General features: G+C 40.8%; 1 protein-coding gene across 9 annotated transcripts in view; it reads right to left on the reverse strand.

Annotated features, from left to right (window-relative positions):
- DAB1 (DAB adaptor protein 1) overlaps positions 1 to 21,944 on the reverse strand; it is a 1,363,191-nt gene that overhangs the window by 298,691 nt on the left and 1,042,556 nt on the right. For all 9 annotated transcript variants that reach the window (XM_027970651.3, XM_060409726.1, XM_060409705.1 and 6 more), the window contains one exon: positions 10,624 to 10,826. In XM_027970651.3, the coding sequence (XP_027826452.1) occupies positions 10,624 to 10,690 (67 nt within the window). In that variant the 5' untranslated portion in view covers positions 10,691 to 10,826. The remainder of the gene's footprint in view (positions 1 to 10,623; positions 10,827 to 21,944) is intronic.

The raw sequence follows: 21,944 nt of genomic DNA on the forward strand, positions 1-21,944 counted from the left end.
GGCCAATGCACGTGTTTAGAGGGCACCAACTTACACGTCAGACAAACTCGTTAGTGCCTTCCAGCTAGTGTAGACCAGCTATATGACCTTGGGCAAGCCCCTTGATCTCTCTGAACACTATTTTCTTACATGTTCCATGGGCAATGTAAGGTTTGGGCTCACTGGGGACAATTTATCTAAAATGGTTAGCGTGCAGGAAGCACACAAGAAATGATGGTTATTAATGAATGTAGCTTGACAACATGGTCCATTTTCCTTTGTATTTCCGGTCTAACTTTCCAGTTATTCTTGGAAAAAGCATCCTTTTGAAGACTGACCAGTATGTTTTTTTCACTGCCTGATTACCCCCATGCACCTCTGGAAAAAGGGTACCTTCTATGTTTTTTTATATCCTGCAGCACTGAGAAAAAGGTCACCTTTCAGGCAGGCAGCTGGGGGGCCAGAGGGGAAAGGGAAAATTTCCTTGAGTCTGTATACAGAGAACTGTTAAGTGTTTTATATTTTTGACTCATATAATAGTCATTACAACACTTTGGGACAGGTATTAAATTATCCATTTTAAGATGAAGGAGCTGAGACTTGAAACAATTAAGCAGTTAGCCTGAGAGATACATGTAGTCAAGGTGCTGAGCCTTGACTGCACATTTCAGTCTGTCTGATTCTAAAGCATGAGCTGTTCCAGGAGGCTTCAACACAAAAGAGGGGGCAAACACATGAAGAGCTTAATCCTAAGAAGGGAAGTTGTTGATAATCTATAAACTCAAGCAACACCATCCAGGGAGTTATTCCTGACTTCCAGCTCTGTCTCCGCCACTGACTGACTGAGTGACTAACGGGGTAAGTCATTCTTTTCTTAAGAACGCATCTTGAAAGAGAGGCTCTTCCAACCCCCAAACACTAATTCCTTCTAAACTTTCCTGTACTTCTAGACAAGTTATTCATGTTTTAATGTAAATAGACATCTGGAGTATCATGTTACTTATATTAAGCTGAAATCCACCTGCTTTGGGTCAGGAAAGCAGTGAAAAAAGTTTTCATAATTTCAGTTGAGTTCAGTTCAGTCACTCAGTCGTGTCCAACTCTTTGCTACCCTATGAATCGCAGCACGCCAGGCCTCCCTGTCCATCACCAACTCCCGGAGTTCACTCAGACTCACATCCATCGAGCTGGTGATGCCATTCAGCTGTCTCATCCTCTGTCATCCCCTTCTCCTCCTGCCCCCAATCCCTCCCAGCATCACAGTCTTTTCCAATGAGTCAACTCTTTGTATGAGGTGCCCAAAGTACTGGAGTTTCAGCTTTAGCATCATTCCTTCCAAAGAAATCCCAGGGCTGATCTCCTTCAGAATGGACTGGTTGGATCTCCTTGCAGTCCAAGGGACTCTCAAGAGTCTTCTCCAACACCACAGTTCAAACGCATCAATTCTTCAGCGCTCAGCCTTCTTCACAGTCCAAGTATTTCACTTGGTAAATATAAATTGGAGTAAAAATGAAACACAAAATTTATGAATAGCAACAGATGGAAATGAAGAAAAGTAGCAACATGGAAACATATATATATATGTGGTTTTTTTTTTTTTTTTTCCTGAAAGATACATGCATGTGTGGGTACTCAGTTAGGTCCTACTCTTTTTGACCCCACGGACTGTAGCCTGCCAGGCTCCTCTGTCCATGAGATTTCCCAGGCAAGAATACTGGAGTGGGTTGCTATTTCCTCCTCTAGGGGATCTTCCTGACCCAGGGATCGAACGTGCATCTTCTGCACTGCAGGTGAATTCTTTACCACTGAGCCACAAGGATGAGTCCCACAGAAGTCCAAAGAGCCTCCCCTCAGGCAGAAGTTCTTAGGCTATAGGTACTGGCTGGAGCCCGAATCTCCTTCTCCAGTGTCTCTGTCCCCCGGCTCCAATTCCAGAACACCAAGCTCCCACTGGGCTCATGGCTAGGACTGAATAAACATTTGCAGACAAAGTAATTAATGACATATGCCTCTTCTACATGTCACATGTGGAAAATATAAGTTCTACATCCACTGAATGCCTGTGGAAAGTAAGGCTCAAAGTGTGGAAGTGACTTGCCTGGAGATGAACAACAAGAGAGCGGGGGGTCTGGGGTACAAACACAAATTCAAGGTCTTGATGACCCCAAGTCTGCCTCCCTGCAGGATAAAAGCAGCAGACAAAAGTGATGGAATAGCAGCTCTCTCTGCACCAAAGGGCTGATAAAATGACTTTCCAAATTTACTCTCCCAAGGTCCTAAGGACCAGTGGGATAATAAATATGAAAGTTTATGAGCTTCTAAGTGGTAAGCCAGTTATTATTAACAGAGTTCTTTCCCAGGACTCACCAGTCAGTGGAGGGATTAGGACCCTGAGCATGCCATTCTTGAAACCATTCCTTTGCCGCTACTGACAGAAATTTTCTAAGAAACCTCCCCAAAGTCTGCACAGCTACTGAGGCACACAGCTAGGGTTCAAACACAGTTTGGGAGGAAATAATCAGGTAGCAGGTTGCTGTGTCACTGTTCTTCATCAATTATCCTTGAGTAGAGCTCCAAAATAAATATAAGGAAAGTGACTAAGTTTATGTCCAAGTGTTTCTATAAAATAGGGAGAAAATACTAACCCGTGATCTCAGAAGGAAGAGGACAAAAAAGCTAACCCTGACCATATTGCAGATCCCAAGCTGGCCCTTTATCCAAGATAATTTCACTCACCTTTCCGATAACAAGCAGAGTAGTAATACCCACCATCTCCCCCTACACACACACTTGAATCACACACTTAAAGACAAGGGTCAATGGAGCTAAATTCTGGTTACACAATAGATAAGAACAAGAGCTACAGAGGAAAAACCAGGTCTGCTGGACTCCACAGTTAGCACTCTTCCATGACACTAAGCTTCCAGATGGCGCTCACTAAAGTCACCCCCAGATATGTCTGTTAATGCTGGGACCCACTCCTCTACCACAGTCTTCTACTGGGTGTCCTAAGGCCAAGATCACCACAGACTGTGTCGGCTGACCCTCTCCCTTTAACAGCAGATAATGAACCTGAAAGTATATGTTCTTTCTCTCTGGTCCTCCGTCAAATTCCACTCCCAGAATAAGCACCTCGGACAAGCTGTATGTCTAGTGACACAATTCAATAACAATGAAATGAAGGAAACAACTTTATTTCTCACTACTTTCATCCCCTCCTTATGTGAACTAAGAATACTCTAGCTGCATCTCACACATGGCCTGTCTAGAAACTCATTGTGTGGTGAAATATGCTCCAGTGTGACTTGTTTGTGCATCTGTCTGACTTACTTTCAACAGCCTGGGTCACAGAACTAGGCTTAAAGGGTTCTGAAGAATTATTAACGGCCTATTAACATTTTTTATGCCGCTGTTTGTCATGATAGATGTCTCACATTGCCAGGTGTTTTTTTTTTTTTAGGAAGCAAAATGTCTGCCCCACCAACCATCTAAATCTTGCCAAGAAAAGAAAAACGTTTCCATTCTGTAATACCAGGTAGTAAAATGAGAAATACACTTATGATAGAATGTCAAATGACAAAGCAGCATGTAAAATCATATGAACAGCATAATCTCAAGTATATGTATTACCCCGGAAAGTCAGTTCAGAAGGAAGTAACTTCGAATGTTAATAAGTTAGTTTTAATTTTTAGGATTATGCATGCGTACCTGTCTTTTCTAGTTTTCAGTAATAGGCATCTATAACTTTTTAAAAGTCTAATGAAACTATCAAAAACAAAAAAAATACTTATTGTTCACAAAGAAGTCTAAAATTATTGTGTTTCCTTACCACCAATATCATTATGTAAGGTTATTAAATTAGACCTATGTCAGGCACAGTGATTGTTCAAGAAAAGAAAAGTATATACCAACTTTGCTGGTGAATATAAATAACAAAATATTAAGTAAAACATCAAACTAAAACCACAGGGCTTGTAAAACAAGATATCATAAACAGAGATGAGGATTAGAAAATCTATCAGTAAAATAAGTGATTTATTACTGATTTTAAACTAAACGAAAAAATACATGTATAATCATTGAAATGAATATAGAAAAAGCATCATAAACTTCAACATGAAAATTCAAGACTTAAAAAATAATTCCCAGAAATGACAAATGAAGGGGAACTAATAATGAATATTAAAAAACCTTAAATATCACACTTACAGGTAATTTAAGGCAGTTCCATTAACTTAAGAAAAAGTTAAGGATACCTCATTTCAGTTCAGTTCAGTCGCTCAGTCGTGTCCAACTCTTTGCGACCCCATGAATTGCAGCACACCAGACCTCCTTGTCCATCACCAACTCCCGGAGTTCACTCAGACTCACATCCATCGAGTCTGTGATGCCATCCAGCCATCTCATCCTCTGTCATCCCCTTCTCCTCCTGAACCCAATCCCTCCCAGCATCACAGTCTTTTCCAATGAGTCAACTCTTCGCATCAGGTGGCCAAAGTATTGGAGTTTCAGCTTTAGCATCATTCCTTCCAAATAAATCCCAGGGCTGATATCCTTCAGAATGGACTGGTTGGATCTCCTTGCAGTCCAAGGGACTCTCAAGAGTCTTCTCCAAAACCACAGTTGAAAAGCATCAATACTTTGGTGCTCAGCCTTCTTCACAGTCCAACTCTCACATCCATACATGACCACTGGAAAACCATAGCCTTGACTAGACGGACCTTAGTCGGCAAAGTAATGTCTCTGCTTTTGAATATGCTATCTAGGTTGGTCATAACTTTTCTTCCAAGGAGTAAGCATCTTTTAATTTCATGGCTGCAGTCACCATCTGCAGTGATTTTGGAGCCCCCCAAAATAAAGTCTGACACTGTTTCCACTGTTTCCCCGTCTATTTCCCATGAAGTGCTGGGACCAGATGTCATGACCTACTCTCTACTAAATATCATATTAATGATTCTTTACAACTCCCCTCTCCCCCAGACTGTAGCCCACCAGGGTCCTCTGTCCATGGAATTCTCCAGGCAAGAATAATAGACTGGGTTGCCAATCCCTTCTCTAGGGGATCTTCCCAATCCAAGAACTGAATCCGGGTATCGTGCAGTGCAGGCAGATTCTTTATCATGTGAGTCACCAGGCAAGTCTATTGTACTACTAGGCTGAGACAATGTAATAAAATAAGAAAAAGAACAAATATTTAAAGACTGGGAAGAATCCTGAAACTTACTTATAAGGTTATTTATATACTGCTTCATGAGAAAATCAAAGAGGAATCATAGAAAAATATTACTAAAAGAGTTTAGTAACACTATTATATTCAAGATTCAAGATCAATGAATATATAAACTACTTACTTCCTTTAAAGTTTTACTTATTTTGGCCCAGCTAGCAACATTTGTTTAAGGGAATCCTTATACAATCTCATAGCCGAAACTAAAGAACAGGAAATGAATTAATCCTATTACCAGTACATTCTTGTTCTCTCTTTTTAATGTATATGTGTGCTTTCCTGTGCCTTGGTCCAGACAAGGGTATCAAGAATAGAAACTGCTATGGCAAGAGTGAACGTCGACATTCTAGGAATCAGAACTAAAATGGACTGGAATGGGTGAATTTAACCCAGATGACCATTATATCTACTACTGCAGGCAGGAATCCCTTAGAAGAAATGGAGTAGCCATCATGGTCAACAAAAGAGTCTGAAATGCAGCACTTGGATGCAATCTCAAAAATGACAGAATGATCTCTGTTTGCTTCCAAGGCAAACCATTCAATATCACCATCCAAGTTTATGCCCCAAACCAATAACACTGAAGAAGCTGAAGTTGAATGGTTCTATGAAAACCTACAAGACCTTTTAGAACTAACACCCAAAAATGATGTCCTTTTCATTATAGGGGACTGGAATGCAAAAGTAGGAAGACAAGAAACACCTGAGGTAACAGGCAAATTTGGCCTTGGAATGCAGAATGAAGCAGGGCAAAGACTAATAGAGTTTTGCCAAGAGAACGCACTGATCATAGCAAACACCCTCTTCCAACAACACAAGAGAAGACTCTACACATGGACATCACCAGATGGTCAACACCAAAATCAGACTGATTATATTATTTTCAGCCAAAAATGGAGAAGCTCTATACAGTCTGCAAAAACAAGACTGGGAGCTGACTGTGGTTCAGATCATGAACTCCTTATAGCCAAGTTCAGACTTAAGCTGAAGAAAGTAGGGAAAACCACTAGACCATTCAGGTATAACCTATATCAAACCCCTTATGTTTATACAGTGAAAGTGAGAAATAGATTTAAAGGACTAGATCTGATAGAGTGCCTGATGAACTATGGACAGAGGTTCGTGACACTGTACAGGAGACAGGAATCAAGACCATCCCCATGAAAAGAAATGCAAAAAAGCAAAATGGCTGTCTGGGGAGGCCTTACAAATAGCTGTGAAAAGAAGAGAAGTGAAAAGCAAAGGAGAAAAGGAAAGATACAAGCATCTGAATGCAGAGTTCCAAAGAATAGCAAAAAGAGATAAGAAAGCCTTCCTCAGTGATCAATGCAATCAAATAGAGGAAAACAACAGAATGGGAAAGACTAGAGACCTCTTCAAGAACATTAGAGATACCAAGGGAACATTTCATGCAAAGATGGGCTCGATAAAGGACAGAAATGGTATGGACCTAACAGAAGCAGAAGATATTAAGAAGAGGTGGCAAGAATACACGGAAGAACTGTACAAAAAAGATCTTCATGACCCAGATAATCATGATGGTGTGGTCACTCACCTAGAGCCAGACATCCTGGAATGTAAAGTCAAGTGGTCCTTAGAAAGCATCACTATGAACAAAGCTAGTGGAGGTGCTGGAATTCCAGTTGAACTATTTCAAATCCTGAAAAATGATGCTGTTAAAGTACTGCATTCAATATGCCAGCAAATTTGGAAAACTCAGCAGTGGCCACAGGACTGCAAAAGGTCAGTTTTCATTCCAATCCCAAAGAAAGGCAATGCCAAAGAATGCTCAAACTACCACACAGTTGCACTCATCTCACATGCTAGTAAAGTAATGCTCAAAATTCTCCAGGCCAGGCTTCAGCAATACATGAACCGTGAACTTCAAGATGTTCAAGCTGGTTTTAGAAAATGAGAGGAACCAGAAATCAAATTGTCAACATCGGCTGGATCATGGAAAAAGCAAGAAAGTTCCAGAAAAACATCTCTTTCTGCTTTCTTGACTATGCCAAAGCCTTTGACTGTGTGGATCACAATAAACTGGAAAATTCTTCACTAGGTGGGAATACCAGACCACCTGACCTGCCTCTTGAGAAATCTGTATGCAGGTCAGGAAGCAACAGTGAGAACTGGACATGGAGCAACAGACTGGTTCCAAATAAGAAAAGGAGCATGTCAAGGCTGTATGTTGTCACCCTGCTTATTTCGCTTACATGCAGATACATCATGAGAAACACTGGACTGGAAGAAGCACAAGCTGGAATCAAGACTGCCGGGAGAAATATCAATAACCTCAGATATGCAGATGGCACCACCCTTATGGCAGAAAGTGAAGAGGAACTAAGAAGCCTCTTGATGAAAGTGAGAGAGGAGAGTGAAAAAGTTGGCTTAAAACTCAACATTCAGAAAATGAAGATAATGGTATCTGGTCCCATCACTTCATGGGAAATAGACGAGGAAACAGTGTCAGACTTTCTTTTTTGGGGCTCTAAAATCACTGCAGATGGTGACTACAGCCATGAAATTAAAAGGCATTTACTCCTTGGAAGAAAAGTTGTGACCAACCTAGATGGCATATTGAAAAGCAGAGACATTACTTTGCCAACAAAGGTCCATCAAGTCAAGGCTACGGTTTTTTTAGTAGCCATGTATGGATGTGAGAGTTGGACTGTGAAGAAAGCTGAGCACAAAAGAATTGATGCTTTTGAACTGCGGTGTTGGAGAAGACTCTTGAGAGTCCCTTGGACTGCAAGGAGATCCAACCAGTCCATTCTAAAAGAGATCAGTCCTGGGTGTTCTTTGGAGGGAATGATGCTAAAGCTGAAACTCTAGTACTTTGGCCACCTCATGCGAAGACTTGACTCACTGGAAAAGACTCTGATGCTGGGAGGGATTGGGGGAAGGAGAAGGGGACGACAGATGATGAGATGGCTGGATGGCATCATTGACTCAATGGATGTGAGTCTGAGTGAACTTCAGGAGATGGACAGGGAGGCCTGGCGTGATGCGATTCATGGGGTCGCAAAGAGTTGGACACAACTGAGCAACTGAACTGAACTGAACACTGTTGCATAATTACAAATAATTGTAAAATCCTGTTCTGGACAAATCAGCTATATACTTTTTACGATCGCCTTGGGTAAGAGAAAACAATGTGATGATTCCGATAAAGATGAGAAAGAAGGGGAGGGTGGAATGGAAAAGGCAGAATAGAAATATGAAAAAGAAGGCATAGGTGAGAAAGATGGAGAAAGATGACAGGGAAAGAAGAAGATGGGAAGAAGGAAGGAGAAGAGGAGGGGGATATGGGAAGAAGAGAAGATTACAGATAAACTTCTTTGAGTTTTTAACATATGCCAAGTTCTATATTACGTGTTTTATTTGCCTTATTTCAATTAATCTTCCTAGTGAGCCTTTGAGCTTTGTAATATTCCATCTTCATTTTCAGGGAAAGGAAACTGAATCTCAGAGAGGTGAAGTCACATGCTAAGGTCACGCAGTTTGGAAGTAATATAGCAGAATCTGAACACAGGTCTGCCTGCCCAGACTTCACAGTATTAGCCACTCACTAGAGGATACTCTTTGCAGAGGTACTCTGTTGACTTTAGACCTACCAAAGACGCGAAGATGAGGAGTTCAAAAGGTCACCTTCACGGTCCCATTCCAAATCTTTAACTAAGCCAATGTTCTGAAAAACCTGAATCCTCTCTTTAGAATGCTGCAGCTTTTATGTGTTTAAATTAAGAATGAAAAGATATGCATTAAGTACAATTCTAATGTATTAAGCATTCAAGAGCATACATTTAGTGGAAAGGTTAAATCTGAAGCAAAAACATAACTTGTCAGCTTCCAGTGAAAAAGCATTTGAATTCTAGTACATACCAGGCTCTGCAATAATTTTTTTTCCATGTAGCAGTCCTCCTAAGACCTGTTCTCTCACTTGCTTTCCTTCTATTATTCTTATACTCTCAGGCAGGAAAAGCAAGGCTTATATTAGGTTTTAAAGGATAAAACAGACTTCTTCCAAAATACCTGTGTTTCAAATAAACAGCTAAAGCAAAATTTATAGTCCTTCTTAGGGTTCTGACTGTCCAAGAACTGCATATATATTACATTTATGTCCTTTGCTTCCTATGGAGCATCAGACAATGCCATCAGAAAACATGACTGGGCAGGCATGGCTATGTCTCAGACAAATCACTGCCTATACAAAGCAACCAACGACAGCTTGTTTGCAGTCCCATACTGACAGATTTTAAGACTTGAAAGAGAGTTCTATTAATCCTCTTACACACAGTCTTAAAGACAAGGGAGGAAAAGAGAAGACACCGACAGAAAACACACACCACACCACAGACACACACACATATACAACAAGCAACAAGTTGCTTAAATCTAATTATAACAGGGAGACATGGTCATAAAGCCATAGAAACAAATCCTCCAAAAATCATGAACAGCAATAGAATCATTTTGTTATCACACTATGCACGCCAGTCTTCTCTACCAGATGCCTGTGTGCCTTCTCTATGTCAGACACTTTCTAATTGCTGGGATTTAAAAGGGTGAACGAGAGATCCAGCTCTGAAGGAGTGTATAGTACAGCTCTCCAGTGAAAATACAGGGTGTTTTTAATAAAGTGAGATACTAATAAAGTGCTGGTGAAACAAAAGAAGTAACCCAATTTGGGGAGTAAGGAAAGGCCCTTCAGGAGCCCTTCTAAACTCAACCCTGAAAAATAAGGCGGAGAAGGTCAGTCTAAGAAAAAGTGGAGAGCAACAAAAGGATCTGGGGCTTAACTGATAGCCTAGGTGCTCTCAAAATCTGGTCTCTGAACTACCAGCATCTGCATCATCTGAGAACTTGTTATAAATGCATCTTGGGCCCCACCCTAGACCTAGTGAACCAAACACTCCAGGAATAAGACTCAGCAGTCTGTATTTTAACAAATTTCTATGTCATGCTTGCATGCCTGGAGTTCGAGAATCACTGGCATTGGGCTAGACAAAATGTTTGTTACGTAAGACTTAAAGAAAAATCTGAACAAACTTTTTGATAAACCTAATGTATTCAAATGTGAACTACAAGACACAGAATGCCTGGAATGCAAATAGGGTTGGGTGGGGATGTGGTGCAGATATAGGTAGTGATATTGCTAGAGGGATGGAGAGATAGGTAGAAGCCAGGTTAAGAAGGGCCTTGCATATTATGAAGATTTTTTTTTTTTTTTTTGGACTTTACCCAGAGAAGGATGAGCCATTAAAACATGATACTATAAATACAAAAGCCACCAAATAATGCTGGTGACTCTAAAACTATATGCAGTCACAAAGATGGTACCAAGTACTATTCCAAAGACCAAAAACCCACTCCTGCACAATAAGTAGCCATTGGGAAAGGAACAGATTGAGCCCTACCTTTCTTTCTGGAGTCTTTTTTGGCGCTGGTTTTCACAGCTACTTGAAGTTCTGTCTCAGTTGACATCCTACTAAATCCTTAGTCCACTTCACACAGATCCCGGGCCTTGGCCAGGCTCATTGAGGACTCCTCTTCAAGAAAATGACTCCTCCTTTCAGAAACGACACCCCGAGTTGCACATTTCATTCACTCCTTCCGAGCACTGCAAATCAAGAGAAGAGAATACTAAGAATAACCACCCTGGTGAAGTCAGAAATTAGAAGGGCAAAAAGGAACTGTCAAACATACAAAAACAGGAAAACCTTGGTCTCCATGTATAAACTGTCCACATGGTTTCATTAAACCATTGACAGGGTTCATATGCTCTCAAACAAAGAGCTTGAGAGGCCTTATTTGCAAAACTCAAACTAGAAAACACATAGCAGATCTTTAAAACACTGGACTTTCAAGAAAAGCAAAACTCAATGCTTTATTTTCCATGTTTCTTATTGTCAAGCATGGAAAACCACCCAGAAAAGGCAGCACAGGCGTATTTCCCGAGCAGCTCCGTGGAGGCATTTCCAACAATAAGGCACCCATCCATCAGGCAAGCTTGACCAGAGCCTTGGCAGCTGAAGCAGATCATAGGGAAGTGACCTGTGGTGTGTCCCTCACGAGCAGGCATCAGAAGGGACATGCAGTTGACATACAATTGGGCTTCAAGGGAAAGGTGACAAATGGGGCTGAGAAACTTTCCAGCAAGCCAATTTTTATGTCAGCTTTCCCCCCCAGCTATATGAGCAGACAAGCATTTAATGTGGGGAGGAAGAGAAAAGGAAAAGGAGCAGGCAGACACACATTTCACCCCTCTTTCTGTAATAAACATGCACTGCACACTACTAGATACTATTAAGCTCAGACACTGTGCTGGGAAGAGATAATAATGATAATAATACCACTTCAATTACGGCCAGTATTTACTATACATTTACTATATACTGTGCCCTCAGCTCCCGCTGCACATACATTATCTCATTTGATTTCATTTAAATTGAATGAATGTATTCCCGGTGTCAAGTCAACAATCTTTCCCAGTGACTCTCTATCTCTGATAGTTACATGTGAGAGTTCAGTTGAAAATAAACATTCAGGAGTTATCCATTTTTGAAGAATATTAAGATAAAGCTACTGGAAATGGATCTTCAAACTGTGCAGCCAATTCTTAGCTCCTGCAATAGCTCTAGAACTGTTTAATCTGAACAGGGTGACCCGGAATGCCAGTTTCAGCTCGATAAGAATAATAACCCAAGCCCCTTAATCATGCCAATTAAAGATGGCTTAACTAGAAAATGTTTAATGTAAAAGGCACACAAAAATTTAATAGGGCTTAAATATGGGGAAATTCACACCTTTATCCAAAGATATCTTATTGGCTTTTTGTTAACAAACTATTTTTTAACAAGGACAGTAGCCCTGAATGAATGTACTTAAAGTATAGGACCTAAGACTGCAACTAAAGAAAATGGAACATTACTTTCCTAGAATGGGGTACATGGAAAACTATGTTGAAAATGAGCACTTTTCCCACCACTTTTGCGCCATCTATCTGTATTATGCCACTAAAGCTCTCATCTCCTTCCTAACCTCTTGCCCCCAAAAGACAACATTCCCTAAGAGACGACAGAGTCACAAAATTTGGTCCTACAAGAGAATAAATAATTTTATTAATGATACTAGTCACTTCATTGTAACAGATGTCTACTAAGAACATAAGAAGGGCCAGGTGCAAGTGCTGGCTCATTCATGTCAACAGATGTGTACTGTACAACCATGCAACCCAAGAGTAGAGTCAGGGCCTGACCTCTTAGCCTCAAAGCAGCTCAGTCTAGCAGAGGTGTTAGTCATGCAAGACACTGAAACACACACGATCAAAACAAAACCAGATTGGAGCACAAAGGAGCAAGGTTTTTTGCTTTGTTTGAAAGTCAATAAAGCTTCACAGACAAGAAGCTATGCACTGTGTGATCTTGAAGAATGATGCTTTCGTCAGGTGGAAGGCAAGGGAAAGGACCAACAGGTACTAATGCATGTATAATAAGTGAATAAATGACTGTCTCAGGCAGAAGTATCAGCATGTCCAGGGAGGCTTTAAGTTAACAACCAAAACAACAAAAGGAAGCAGAAGTCTAGTAGGGAGGTGATACACTTTCCTAACTTCCCAGTTTTCAATTGTGCTGTTACTTTTCTGTGGAATTATTCAAGTCTACCTTGACATTCTCAAGGTTCAGTTCAAAGAGGTATCTTAGGCAGAAAGGTTTCCTGATCTCTCTGTTAAATGGAACTGTAATAGGGAAGAACAAATCTGACTCCATACTGGATCTGTTTCTTTTACTTTAACCTTTGTACTCTATTGTTTTTGCTGTAAGATAAGAATGTTGTCTATAGCCTGAAATATACAGGATAGCCCATTCACAAGGATCTGACCTTTAAAGGTGTAACATTTTCCCATTCATATAGAGATAAAAAGTTGCAAGGCAGAAAGAAACATTTGTCTTGTTGAAGGTTTAGAGGAACATTGCAACCTGACCTACATGGACAGCTGCAAGAACAAAGGATTAAAACACCTAGAGGTTTGCAACAACCAACCATATACCCTCACCTTTTAGTATAAAAGAAGTCTGAATTCTAACTCAGGTAAGATGGTTCTTTGAGAAACTAGTCCACTATCTTTTTGCTCTGCTGGCTTTCTAAATAAAGTCACTATTCCTTGCCTCAACAACTTATCTCTTGACTTATTGGGGCCTGTTGGGTAGCAGCAGTATGAGCTTTCACTGGAAACTGTATCTCCTTACTTAAGATCTGGTTCTTGGCAATCTTCATAGTCTGAGCCACTTAGGAGCAATGTGATATTAAGGAAATAACTGAACCCCTCTTTGCCTAGTTTCTCTACCTTTATAATGGAGTAACAGTATCAACTTAATGGAGTGGCTAAGGCAATTGTGATCACACATGTAACATGCTTGGAAGAGTGTCTGACACATCTCCTGGCAGGTACTCAATAAATATTAGGCACTAACAGTTTCCTGTGTTATGAACACAGGAATACAAGGTCACAACACAGACTCAGCGTCATATTGCTATCCTCTTTTCACAGAGGAGGAAACCATGGCAGGTTAAGTTTGCTTTCTAAAGACAAATTGTAGGAAATGGTAGGAGCTAAGATATTTCCATCATGCTGGGCTTGCACACAGTAGGTACCTGATCCATAAACATTTTCATGGACTGAAATATGTGGGTTTTAAACCATTTCAAGCACTCAAGTCAGTGTATAAAACTGGATTAGTAAAAAAAAAAAAAAGTTAGAAAAGAAAAAAAAAAAAAACTAGATTAGATTTGCACCATTTTCTTCCCTTTGACTTTGTAAGCCATAATACAGCACCTCTGTCTATTCTGTGGGCATCTCCAGTGTCCGACTTGTTTAACAAAATGAGATTGTGTTCAAGTGTTATAAGCATTACTTGTGAATTCCTAAAGTACATCCCCATATCAATAAAGAAAGGAAACTAGCATCATCTTGAATAAAAATGTGCATGAGGAAGCTTCAGTAAGAAGAGAACATTCTACAGCCAGGGCCCTGGCATTTCCCTTTAATTTTCCAAAAGCCAGAGGTTTAGCAAATGCTGTGAAGTAGCTCCAAATTATTTAGGAAATTCGTTTCTTTGTAATTAAGGAGATTAAAGTCCTCTAGGCCCAGAAAACCACGTGACAACTCAAATCATTTTTCCCCAGTAAAAGCTGTGAAACCCTATCAGTTAAATTCAGGCTTGCCTAGAATTTTGAAATGCTTCAATAATGTTTCTTTGCTCCACACAATCTGCAGTAATTTAATATTCCTGAAGTGTGTCAGGTTTTTTATAATGAGCTCTTCAAATCTAAATGTGAATTATGTAACATTCCACTACAGACATTCTGTCTACTGAACTGCTTCTAAATGTAAAATCCCATGTTCAGTGATGGGGGGATAGGGAGGGCTGGGGTGCAAAAACACCAAACCACAAAGCAGAGAAAACAGATAGGCCTTTTTAAATAAAACAAAGTACAAAGGTTTGAGCAGCTACAACAAACACGCACTAAAACACCTACTATAATGCACATTTACGTTCACTCTCCTTCCCTCCCACCCTCACACAATCCAAAGGCCAAACAGCTAATTTTATGAGGACCCACGATTTGCCATGGAGAAGGGAATGGCAATCCACTCCGGTATTCTGGCCTGCAGAATGCCACGGACAGAGGTGCCTGGTGGGCTGCAGTCCATGGGCTCGCAAGAGTCGGACACAACTGAGCGACTAACACTACTACTCAGTTCAGTTCAGTTCAGTTGCTCAGTCGTGTCCTACTCTGCGACCCCATGAATCGCAGCACGCCAGGCCTCCCTGTCCATCACCATCTCCCGGAGTTCACTCAGACTCACGTCCATCGAGTCCGTGATGCCATCCAGCCATCTCATCCTCTGTCATTCCCTTCTCCTCCTGCCCCAAATCCCTCCCAGCATCAGAGTCTTTTCCAATGAGTCAACTCTTCGCATGAGGTGGCCAAAGTACTGGAGCTTCAGCTTTAGCATCATTCCTTCCAAAGAAATCCCAGGGTTGATCTCCTTCAGAATGGACTGGTTGGAGCTCCTTGCAGTCCAAGGGACTCTCAAGAGTCTTCTCCAACACCACAGTTCAAAAGCATCAATTCTTCGGTGCTCAGCTTTCTTCACAGTCCAACTCTCACATCCATACATGACTACTGCAAAAACCATAGCCTTGACTAGACGGACCTTAGTCAGCAAGGTAATGTCTCTACTTTTGAATATACTATCTAGGTTGGTCATAACTTTTCTTCCATGGAGTAAGCGTCTTTTAATTTCATGGCCTCAGTCACCATCTGCAGTGATTTTGGAGCCCCCTAAAATAAAGTCTGACACTGTTTCCACAGTTTCCCCATCTATTTCCCATGAAGTGATGGGACTGGATGCCATGATCTTCGTTTTCTGAATGTTGAGCTTTAAGCCAACTTTTTCGCTTTACTCTGCTATTACTACTACTATTCGCCAGGTTCTCTTCTATGAACTTTCATATATTATCTTATCTGACCCTTCAGTCACTTGAAGTTATATAGTATTATTATGTTCACTTGACAAATGAGAAAAGGGAGGCACAAGTCAGTTTAGCAGCTGGTTCACAGTCACGTGGCTAGTAGGCTGCAGAACAAGGCAGGGTGGTACAAGCCACTCTTCTCCCCAGTTTCACTCAAGACCCCCTTGGAGGTCCATCAGCTGGAGAATGAATTAACAAAATAGTCTATCTATACAATGGAATATTATCCAAGCCATAAAACAAAATGAAGTACTGATACAGGCTGCAAGGTGAATGAACTCGGCAAACAACATGCCAAGTGAAAGAAATTAAGGCGAAAGGTCAGTTATTGTGAAAATGATTCCATTTTCCTCCAGACTATCAAAAACAAATAATCCAAAGGGAGATGGAAAGCAGAGCAGGGGCTGCCAGGTGCTGGGGGAAGCAGGGGACGGGGACTGACACCTTCATGGTTACAGGGTCTCCTGTGGTAGAGATGAGGTGTTTTGGCACTAGATACCAGTAACGGTTGAACAGCATTATGAGTAAAGTAAGTGACAATGAATTATATACATTAAAATGGTTAATTTCATATTATGTGAATTTCATCTCAATTTTAAAAAGGAAAAACAGAAAGCCAAAAACAACTCTCCGGGCCAGGTGCCGCATCCTTATTTAAGCATTGTGTGAGATGTTAAGAGACTGAAAATTCCAGTCTAAAGGGGCACCCAGTTTTAAAAACCAGATGAAGAGGTAGACTTCCAAGAAGTAGGACTTCAAGCGGCAGCAATTTGAAGGATGAAAAATTGTATGTACTACTACCTGATGCTTCATGATTTGGCACATCTTACTCACTTTCATCTAAAGTAGAAACCACTGAAAACAGGCTGCTTATCAATAAGGTACAACGGTTCGCAACAGTACAGATAAGGAGCCTCAGTTTCCACATCAGGATAATGGGAAGACCACCACCAAGAGTGCAAGGTTTGGAAGATCATGAGATTTGGGCACTTATAAAGCCTAGCTCAATATATAGTATGCCAGCCTTTATGTAAGAAAGGAGGATACATAAATCTGCTAAGAAACAGGACAAACAAACCAGAAAACAATGAAGCTGTTTCTCTACATGGGGAGATCCTAGATGTTAAAATCACAGGATGACCAGGTAGAAAGACATGGCAAAGGGTCCCACTTATCAGAGTAGATTTTTACTTAATTTCTACATGTGGAAGCATATTAATGCTTCACATCTCAGATTAAAAAATAAAATTAACAGCAATGGAAAGTAGGGGAAAGGCTAAAACTGGAAGTGAACTGAAACAAATTCAATTGTATTTCAACGGAGCATCATAAACACAGTCACTGAAGGGGTGGGGGAGAAATCATTAATATGAATAACTTACAAACACAGAATTTAACTGTTTACAACCTGTCATGAACAGGACCAAACCAGGGCAGAGAACACCACAAACAAACCTTGAACTCTTTTTAGTAGGCTTTTTTTGGTAGTGTTATGGGAAAAGCAATTATGAAACTATTCTAAATGTATTATAGGATTGGGCAAAGAAGTAAATTCTTTCATGTTCTTGGGAGCTAAGACTCTCACTGTTCAAGAATAACCATTAAAATATGGAAAGGGGGAAGCCAGGAAGGAGCACTGTGGGGACAGTTTGGAAACTGGAGATTTCAGGGTTTAAACTCATGGTTTATAAATAAACATGCCTCTGCATATAGGTGTGTGTGTGCACGTGTTTATATGCATATATTTTTCCTAGCCCTGTCCATGGAACAGGTCTAGAAGCAAGGTTTCCTAGTGACAAGGTGATACCTTAATACTCAGATTTTAGTTTCTACTACAACTCTTAGTCAAAAGACTGAGAGTTTCTAGAAGTGGGTTATTCCAGAGCTGTGGAGGGCAGGTACAAGATGAGCCCAACATATCTTTTGTCCCAGAAAGTCAGTAAATGCTAAATCCAGGAAGCCATCCATAGGTCTTAAAGGGTCTTCTCACTTGTTGTCTGTAGTTGCAAGCAGAAAATCTGTGATCTTATAATGGAGACACTGAACAACACCTCAATCAGGTTATCAAAATTAACATTAACAGAGATGAGCAGATGGATATCAGGTAATATCCTGACAAGACCACATCACTGTGATGTAGTATCCTGGCCAGGAATCTAATAAGAACATGCACACAAAAATGTGGAGAAAAGTCCACTCTTCAAAAATGGCAAACCAAAGACAAAGGTAGGCTGTGGAAATATTTTAGATGAAAACAACCTAAACAGGTACAACAACTAAATGAAATATTAGATCCTCTTTTTGGAGAGAAAATAAATGCTACAAAGGAAATCAGAGGGCCAATCGACAAATTTGAATATCGATGGCAAATTAGGTAAAAATATTCTATCAATGTTAAATTTATTTTAATTGATGTTTCCTATGGCTATGTAAGAGAATATACCTATTCTTAGAGAATGTGTGTGTGCGTATTCAATTGCTTCAGTCATGCCCAACCCTTTGCAACCCTCTGGACTGTAGCCTGCCAGGCTCCTCTGTAGATGGGAATCTCCAGGCAAGAGTATTAGAGTGGGTTGCCATGCCCTCCGCAGAAGGCAATGGCACCCCACTCCAATACTCTTGCCTGGAAAATCCCATGGACTGGAGGAGCCTGGTAGGCTGCAGTCCATGGGGTCGCTAGAAGTTGGACACGACTGAGCGATTTCACTTCCACTTTTCACTTTGATGCGTTGGAGAAGGAAATGGCAACCCACTCGTGTTCTTGCCTGGAGAATCCCAGGGACGGGGGAGCCTGGTGGGCTGCCGTCTATGGGGTCGCACAGAGTCGGACACGACTGAAGCGACTTAGCAGCAGCAGCCGTGCCCTCATTCATGGGATCTTCCTGACCTGGAGATCAAACTCGCGTCTGCCTGCATCGCCTGTATTGCAGGTAGGTGCTTTACCCACTGAACCACACGGGAAGCCCATTCTTAGGGAATACATATCAAATATTTAGGCATAAAGGGCTAAGCTACATGCACCATCCAAATGACTCAGGAAAAACAAATCTCGGACATGTATGTGTGTATATGCAGCATACGTGTATGTATATCTATGGATATACACAGAGGGAATACACAAATGCTAAAGCAAATGTGATAGAAATATTAGCAGGTGAATCTAAGTAAAGGGTGTAGAGTATTTTTTGTATATTCTTATACTTTTTTCTGTAATTCTGAAATTATCTTCAAATTAAAAAAAAAAAAAAAACAGCCTAGCTCAGACCATAACACACCCAAGTATGTAACAAAGCGAATTCTGGCAACACCTTTCTTTTTTTAAAAAAAAATCTGAGACCCAATTCCAGCTCCCTGGATGGACTGCTTTCTAATTCCCAAGGCTAGTTGAGTTTAAAATTAGTTTATGGCTGTCAGTTCTTATTATAGATTCCAACTTCATCCTGTATCTGCCTGGAATGCTTGACTTGACACAAGTCTCTTGACCAAGGTTGTTTCAAGCAGGTCTCTCTCTTCCTGAGCCCTGGACCTCCCCTCCAGACTTGCCTCCATGCCAGGAATTGCACCCTAAGACTTTTTATTTTAATCTATTAACCCCAGAAATCACCACAAGCTCCTTTTGAGACAAGCCTGGAAACAGGGACCCTTTGCTTCAGTGTTGCAATGCCTGCAACCGAACATACCTCTCCTGGAATAATAAAATACAAAGAAACTGTCTGGAACTGCATGCACGTGCAGTTGGGGCAAATTCTGAACCCCAAAGATACAAGGAGACCAAAAACCCAACTGCTACTTTGGAGGAGCTGGGAGCAAAAAGCAGCATACTGTGCATGCCCCTTGCATGCAACACCACCTAAGGGGTGGGCAAAACACCTAAGCCATCTACCCAGCCTGACCCCTGGACACACCCCTATCCTCACTCCATATAAGGAAAAAGCTTGCCCCTCTCTGGGAGCCAGCCAGCAAGGGAACCTACTGTTTGTTCACCCCTGCTGCAGCAGGTACCCCAATAAAGGATTTCTTGTCTGGCCTCTGATCAATTTCTATTGATTAAAGAGGCCAAGAACCCTGGTTGGTAGCGCTAATTATGTAGCCAGAGTTAGCCTTTGTTGGACCATCTCCCTCTCCATGCCTGGGACTATGACTTTAAACTGTCAACCCTTTTTCTATTTTTTTAATGTCAAGGGCTAACTGATCTGATATATTCCATTTGGAAACTGCCTAAAATTTGCTCCTTCTCTATAATCCTTCTTTTCAGGGTCAAGAGAATAGGAAAGAGCAAGGTTTTGTGGAGCCCAATGGCAGTGCTTATTTAATTCTGCCAGGGATATCAGAAGTACAAAGGCTATAAAAACCGTGGTAGGATATCTCAAGGTAGTACATCTCTCTACTGATAAAATAGCACCATCCTCATAGCCATCATTTGCTTAGACCAAACCCATCCAGAAAGATACCTACATTGATAGAACATATCCTAGGTTTAAAACCCTGAAGGCCACAAAGTTGATAAATTAACAGCCTCACAGCAGACCTGTTTTGCCACAGCTGTATATGTCAGAAAAGGATGGAAAAAATCAGAGAAGTAGGAGGCCTCTCTTGGCCTGAGACATCATGTTCATTGTGTTGCTTGTTGGTTATGTTCACCTGACATTAAGAAAAAATAAATAAAAAGAAGTCAGGGAGCTTATATAAAGTTTTATATACAATCATTCTCCAGAAAAGGATAAAATTAATGAATGAAGAAAACTGGAGTGAAGGGCAACAAAGAATTGGAAATGAAGCTAGAGGTAGAAAAAAGAATAGGACACAAAAACAATCGAGGTTGCAGAAAATAAGCTGTAAATTTATTGACAGTCCTAGAGGACAGAGCGAAAAAGGACATATGATCAGTTACAGGTTCCACAAAGGCCATGCCCAAATAACCTCAAGCCAGAAACAAAATGAAAAGGGTCTACAGGTGTTCATAAAATCAACAGTGTATGGTCCCATGGACATGAACATCAGCACTGTCTCTCTCTTAAAAAAAAAAAAAATCCAACAGGGAATTTTCAGTGTTCCTTAACTTATGTGAAGAGTATAATACTAAAGCATAATGCGCTCAGTCACTCAGTCATGTCCGACTCTTTGTGACCCCATGGACTGTAGCTCGCCAGGCTTCTCTTTTCATGGAGAATCTCTAGGCAAGAATACTGGAGTGGGTTGCCATGCCCTCCTCCAAGGGATCTTTCCAACCCAGGGATCAAACTCAGGTCTCCCGCATTGCAGGTAGATTCTTTACTGTCTGAGCCCACCATGGAAACCCAAGAATACTGGAGTGGGTAGCCTATCCCTTTCTCCAGGGGATCTTCCTGACCCAGGAATTAAACTGGGATCTCCTGCCTTGCAGGCAGATTCTTTACCAGCTGAGCTACCAGGGAAGCCCCTAAAGCATAATAGCAGTAGTATTTTTAAATACAGTCAAAACAATCTGACTCAAGTTGTTTTAAACTCTCTCTGAACAAAGCATGCTTTCTTTTAACTTGAAAAATAAACCACTGGGATCTTGCTATACAGTTATCTGGTGGTCTGACATTTCTAGGGCAGATCTAGAATGAAAAAACCTAAATAGTCCATCAGTTTACTCATCTGTAAAATGGGATAATGTGAGCTATAATTCATGGGATTAAATGAACAGGAATAAATGAAACTAACGTGAAAGTACTTTGGGGAAAATAAAATGCTCCACTCCAGAAGGCAGGTACTGTTATTACTCAGGTATCTGACATCCTTTAGTAAGGAGATGACAGGAGGAACAGAAGGTGTTTCTTTAATCAAACTCAAAGCTCACAAAAGTCAGAACCAGATTTCAGCAATATTGAAGGAATTTATGTGACAGCAACACAGCATACTTAGGAACATTTCATTTAACTAATGGATCACACAGTTTCATTGAGTATTTACCGCACCATGAAAATTCATTACATAAACTAATAGAGGATCAGAAAAAGTGTATAAGCTTAAAACAATTCCATTAGTGTTTTCAATTCTTGGGGCCTGACTTCTAACCAATCTTCTAAAATCTTTACCTATGATTCTACAAAAATGTATCAGAAACTGGCAGAATCTAAAGCAATAGCTGAGGGCTGGGTTGGACTCTTGCCTTACTCTCCCACTGACCGCTTATGTACTTTTAGGCACTTAAGCTATCAACCTAGTCTAAG

The sequence above is a fragment of the Ovis aries genome, chromosome 1 (assembly GCF_016772045.2).
Source record: "Ovis aries strain OAR_USU_Benz2616 breed Rambouillet chromosome 1, ARS-UI_Ramb_v3.0, whole genome shotgun sequence".
NCBI lineage: Eukaryota > Metazoa > Chordata > Mammalia > Artiodactyla > Bovidae > Ovis > Ovis aries.